General features: G+C 37.2%; 1 protein-coding gene across 1 annotated transcript; it reads right to left on the reverse strand.

Annotated features, from left to right (window-relative positions):
- Window positions 1-644: 644 nt before the first annotated feature.
- LOC143889413 (ras-related protein RABA2a-like) lies at window positions 645-6,792 on the reverse strand. The gene is made up of 2 exons (XM_077393605.1): window positions 6,589-6,792; window positions 645-1,280 (listed from the first exon to the last, which is right to left on the reverse strand). Exons 1-2 carry the CDS (start codon window positions 6,751-6,753, stop codon window positions 801-803), a joined length of 645 nt encoding a protein of 214 aa, XP_077249720.1. The 5' UTR covers window positions 6,754-6,792; the 3' UTR covers window positions 645-800.

Raw genomic sequence — 6,792 nt, forward strand, 5'->3', positions numbered from 1 at the left:
CTTATTAAAAGAGTGTAGATAAAGAAAAACATGCACTTATTAAAATAAATTGTTTTTCATATCAAAAAATTAAAATAAATTTGTTTTCTTAACAACAATAAAATAGCTAGCCTACCCTTTGGGACAAAGGCTGAGTTGAGTTGAGTTTTCTTAACAATAATGCTTAAAGAAACAAAAAATCAAGGGGTGTCAATGGACCCAGATGGGCCGATTGATCGTAATGTTAACAACCGACTGAATTTGGGTGCAGTATGTGGATCCGACTGTACCCATTGGATCCATATCCTAAGGTCCGAGATTATTTTGGATTGAGACCCAGATCTTGCCTACAGAATCCGATGGAGCATCCTAGATCTGTGTACAAACAATGTAAGTAGGACAAAGGAGTCTCAAAAAGTAAGATTTAAAAAGAACTCTGAAAAGGATCCGACAGATAACTGATCCGATCATGACCAAGACATGGGTGGATCGGATCGGAAGTGGGTCCATTGACACCACTTACCAAGATCAACTCTATTATCCACCATAGAATCACATGAATCAAAATATGATTGCAAACTCCTACCATTTCTTCTTCTTTTTGAATGGTAACTCCTTCCATCTCTTACCTGGGTTTTCTGTGAAATCTGATTTACCCCTATCTATTCCTGAGAAAATGATTCAAATACACTGAAATCCAAGAAAACAATGAAGTACCTATCCAAGAACTCATACAACAGCTTAACTAATTGATCCCCATCACAAACAAGTACATAAAATCTAGAAATTAGAGCTCTAAAAAAAAAACATCAAAATCACCTTTACGTTGAGCAACAAGGCTTCTTTGCTGTAGCATCTGATGCAGTGACCGCAATCGTTTTCCCTTCTTTTACACTGGCAGAAACAGACTCCCCCGACGAGAGATTCTTCTTGCTAATTATCCTATAAATCTCCGCAAGGATTGTTTGAAAAGCCTTCTCAACATTGATTGCTTCGAGTGCAGAGGTCTCGATAAATGAAAGGCCTTCTTTCTCAGCGAAGCCCTGTGAGTCCTCAGTGGCTACACTGCGTAGGTGTTTCAGATCAGTTTTGTTTCCGATAAGCATTATTACTATGTTGGAGTCGGCGTGATCTCGCAGCTCCTTGAGCCACCTGCTGACATTTTCGAATGTTGTAGGTTTTGTCACATCATACACTAGAAGTGCCCCAAGTGCACCCCGGTAATAGGCGCTAGTTATTGCTCTGTATCGTTCTTGGCCCGCAGTATCCCATATCTGTGCTTTTATAGTCTTTCCCTCAACCTGAAATTCAAGAAACAAATAAAACAGAAACGAAGCAAGGTACTCAGTTTAAAGCATTTTACTGAGAAAATGACTTCAAATAGGGAGGAAAGCTACGCAACCTAGAGAGGGAAGCAACTGGGTGTCCTACAAAACCACCCCACCCGGAGAAAGCCGGTGAAGCATGAACGTCCAATTAACATATAATATTAAGAATATCGAAAAGAATATAGTGAATAACAACTCTATTGAAAGGAAAAAGAGAAATTACGAGAGGGGAGGAGATTGCCCAAAACAAGGCCTAGATCAGCTAACACTTTTCCATTTCAGCAACAAATTAAATGTAATTTTGAGTCCAATAACCAGTTTTGAAGTCACAATCGCTACTCAAAATCCAAAACAAACAGGGCCTAAGCAAGTCGCCATGTACCATCTCACAATATAATATAAGCTTTCAAGGGCCCTGTCCGTTTAAGATTGTGAGAACCTATTGCGAGAACCGATTGAGTCCAACAATCGATTGCCACAATCTTAAATGAACAGGGCCTAGAAGTACTTCTCTAATCCCAAGATCTGGATTATCCAAAGAGCTACTCTCCAAATTTAGTCTATGATAACCCATAAACTGTCATCAATATTGGAAAATAAAAGTATGATAATACAACATATACAGGTGGACATACATTCAATAAATATGAAACCCATGTAAATAGCACAATTGATTGATAATATTTAAAGATGTATTATTATATGTATATGCATATTAGTTCATATTTGTATTCCAGATTAACAGAAATAAACTAAAGTTTTATAAATCATGATGGTCAGAAGGAAAAAAGGGTCCTTGTTGCATAGGATATAAATACTATGTAAAAAGAAACAGTTTCCACATCAACTAATGTCTGATTCCAGATTAACAGAAATAAACTGAAGTTTTATAAATCATGATGGACAAAAGAAAAGGAGACTCCTTGTCGCATAGGATATAAATACAATGTAAACAGAAACAGCTTCCACAGCAACACATCTGGAACATCGAATTCTTTTTAAATAAAATGAAACATTCTTTCTCACAGGGTAATCAAATTAATCCAAATGGACACAGCAATAGGGAAATCATGATTGACCTATTCTTCTAATAACGTCCGATATGAGATCATATTCTGAGCTGGGCTTACATGGTTCAGATAATTAAGCAGTTAGAAGAAAATGCACAAACATTTATGCCTTTCATGCTACTGATGACACTGCAACAAACTGGAAAATCTTTTTTTTTTCCTCTTTTTTTACTAGATACAACCCTAAGTTGTATCAGACAAAAATAAAATAAAAAATTCTGCAAGTGGCTACGAGCGTACCAGAATCAGTTTTCAAAATGAAAATAAAATAACATGATCCATTTGACCTGATGATGGACACCAATAGGAGAACTTCATTACTTTTTATCTTTGTTGTCGTCCAACCAATATCAGATGGTAGTAAGAAGCCAGCCCCCACTTAATTTGATTTTTGACAGGTGGTGGACTAGAAGGTCCATTTCTTACCACCATTTAGTCTCGATCAGACGTTGATTTGGTTCACCAATAGTAAAGTTTTGCTATAGGTGTCTAATACCAGATCATCCCCTTAGGGCATGTTTGGAAAACATGAAAAAATATTTCATGGAATATTTGTGGGGTTAGTTGTAAGAGACGGGTGGGAGGAGCACAGACTTGAGAGGGTGTGAGTGATGGGAGCATGAAAAGCCGCTACAAAAGGAAAAATAAAACCCCAATTTTAATTAGTGTATTTGTTACCACCGTTTTTAAGGATTTCTTGTGCTCTCTCCACTCCTACCCTATCAAGTCTCTCTCCCTCTATGCTAATTTCTCATGTTGGACCCAAGAATATTCTATGGAATAATTTTTCATTGTTGCCAAACATGCCCTTATAGTTATGCACATATGAACTAATACTTAATAAAATGCCTTTGAACATATGTTACCTATATAGATGTGTCAGTGTATCAGATTTGCTCGTGTCAGACAACTGCCCCTGTCTATGTTATCCATCTACTTTCATGATAGATATGACATCATGCAGAGCCTACTATCATGCAAAGCCTACTGTGAGAGGAGACACATATAAAGGGGACTATAAAAGCCAATAGTTTCAGTTTTCAGAAAGCATATGTATTCATCTTGCAGCCATCAGTAATCAAATTTAGAAACTTGATCTCCATTATCAATAGACACAACGAGTGACAAGAAGATCCAACGCATCTGAATTCGCCAAACCCTCGCCATATTTAACACCCATATTAACAAGTTGCCCAAACCCCTCATCTAAAAACAGTAGGTAGTAACTTTAAAAGCTCAGCAGCCATTGGAATTTGGCTTGGATTTGGCATGCCATTCCATGTTTGGTTGCCAAAATAGCATTGGACTCCCTTGGATGTTTCCCATGTAATAATTGCTTGTCTAGTGACATAGATTCCTTGTCCCTTCCTTACGACTTTTAAACCAAATTCTTCCAAAAGTAAAGAATGTTGGTTGAATTTTCTAGGGAATGACACACACACACACACACACACACACTCTCTCTCTCTCTCTCTCTCTCTCTCTCTCTCTCTCTCTCTCTCTCATCTCTCCTTATATTGGTAATGACACCCCCTACTTATTCTCTTGCTCTCCGAGTATATGCCGCGCAACCAAATACTACTTACACAATTCTCCGAGGCAATTCCAGGAAAATCAAAATGCTTGTACCTCCCTTTGACTTCCTATTCCACTACTCTCCGAGCCACCCAATCGCAACCAAACATAGCATAAGCGGCCTAGACCACATTTGAGTGAATATACAAAAGGACTGAAATCTGATCTTGGGTTTGGTTTAATATGTTTTACTACCACTTGCCTTACTCGAAGCTTGCTATCATTTTTCCGACCCTTCTGCTTGTACTTTAGAAGACTCCCGATAGGTTATAATTTCTCTGATTTTTGTAATGGCAGAAAACATTGGAAGGATAAATTCAGAGTTTTGGTTGGCCATATCACCTAGCCAAAGCTGGAATTAACAATCATCGAATAAAATGGTAGAACTGAAAAAATGGGGGCTTAAATGGGTTCATACAAAATTAACCCATGATCACTCACCCTAATATTGCATATGTCGTGAGTGTAGTTAATAGCTTATTTACCTCATGATAACTTCCCTGATATTACATACATTGTAAGTGTAGTTAGCATATTCATGCACTTGCCTCGATCTACTCACTTGGAGGCGGTTCATAGGATCTTGTTTTTTGAAGGGAACACCTGAAAAAGGTGTTTTATATGCCAAAACAGGTCATCTAACAGTAAAAGGATATACTGATGCATATTGAGCCGATTCACATATTGATTGTCAATCCACTAGTCGCTATTGCATCTTCATTGGAGGTAATCTTGTCACATGAACACAAGTTGTGATTTACCAGGTCTAGTGTTGAGGCTGAATATAGGGCCATATCTCATGCTACTTGTGAACTTATGTGGCTCAAAACTCTTCTTGGAGAGACAGGTGTTATAGTTGATAGACCGATGAAACTCAACTGTGACAACCAAACGGCGATATATATTACTTCAAATCCCATTTTACATGAGAGAACCAAACATATTGAAGTTGAGTGTCATTGTCAGAGAAAAGGCGGAGGCCAAAATCATTAAGGTTCCTTACGTTAGATCTAAAGATCAAGTAGCCTACATCCTTACCAATTCCATCCCGCAAGGACATTTGCAAAGTAGTCTTTGCAAGCTAGACATGCATGATATCTGTGCACCAGCTTGATGAGGAGTATTGAAAGTGTGTAAATTCTAGGTGTCTGATGTGGGCGGACCATAAGGCCCGCATATTTGTAAACATGCCTTATGAGGGACTGATTTTGTCCTCACTCTTTACTGGGAGGGTAAATGTGTAAATCTCATGTTTATAACTTGATTTATAAACATAAGAGCATCTCTAAGTGAGAGGGCCCACTTATGTTTTCCCTTTACCTATGATATGAATAAAAAGGCAGTCATAGGGTTTGAAAACCCATCAAGACATCTTATCTTCTTCTCCTCGATTCCTCAATCTCTCTCTATCTATTTACTTCTTCCTTTTTGGTCTTGATTCGCATAAATAAAATCAAGACAAAAGCATGGACTATAAAGAACGCAACTAGCAAATCAATGATAGAAGAATCAGAGTTTCAATGGAAAGGAAAATTAGTACCCTTGTAATTTTCCTTTAAATGGAGCAATACACACAACTTTCAACATTCACCTGAACGGGAATCCTTCCATAGTGTTTAGGTTCTAACACTATTGGCCGCTCTCAAGAGGAAGACAAATAACAGAAAATTTGAAAGAGATAAAAAGTGTGGACTTCCAAGCAATAGATCCAGGTTCGACTCCCGGCAGACACAATATACCCAACTTTTAAATGCCAAAAACAAAAGACGAAATTGAAGTAGTGGAGGCTGAAGGGCTGTAAGGAATCATTGAGCGATCACGGGTTCTCTTGGATAGGGTAAGTAGGTTATGATCATCCCATGTTTAAAAGAATAGGATTTACTGAGCCATTGTTGGGTTTAAGTACAATTATGAGCAAGAATCTTCTACCAAAGGTATCACTCGCACTTTGAAATCTCGTTATACTCCCATTTAATTTTATTTTAAATCATTCACTTCTCCCATCATGGGTACCACTAAAATGAATCCACCAAATATATTTTTAATCGTCCATAGCTTTTCTACTACTTTTTTTTTGTTACATTTGGATCCTAAATGTTGTTAAAAACCTAAGATTGTATTAAAAATAATCAATAAACACGTTATATCAAATCCATACCAATAAACCCCCAAGAACGAATCAGAAAATCTCAACCAATCCTGAGAAGCTTCAAAACTCAAATAAAATCTACATTTAGATTGAAATTTCTCAAAAATTCAAAGCCTTCCCGATAGAAAGATCCACCAAAACTCATATAACTAAAAAGTATAAATCAAATACCAACAACACAGATCTACAAGAGTTCAGATCTATGTTATAATCATGCCATAGAACACTGATCAGAAATAAGTTATACTCAAAATAAAAAACAATATACAAATTACAAGATCCATATTCATTCAAAGAAACTCACAAAAACCAAATCTCACTCAACCTCAATTCAAAAATTAAAGCATAAAAGACCCAAAAAAAAAAAAAAAAAAACTCACTGAAATTTTCTGAATTCCATAAACATTTCCACGAGAAATACCCTAACTCGAGTAAAAAAAAGACTAAATGACCATTAAATACAAACCCTAAAACTCAAATGAAATACCTGAAGGGTTTTAGTGGCGAATTCGACACCGATTGTGGATTTGGATTCGAGGCAAAACTCGTTCCTTGTAAATCGGGAGAGGAGATTCGATTTTCCTACGCCCGAATCGCCGATTAATACCACTTTGAACAAGTAATCGTATTCCTCGTCCGCTCTCCTCGCCATCTCTCTCCCTCTCTCTCTCTCAGTCTCTCACTCTAAATC

Source organism: Tasmannia lanceolata, unplaced genomic scaffold, assembly GCF_043159265.1.
Source record: "Tasmannia lanceolata isolate RefF3 unplaced genomic scaffold, GAP_Taslan_0.1 ptg000013l, whole genome shotgun sequence".
NCBI lineage: Eukaryota > Viridiplantae > Streptophyta > Magnoliopsida > Canellales > Winteraceae > Tasmannia > Tasmannia lanceolata.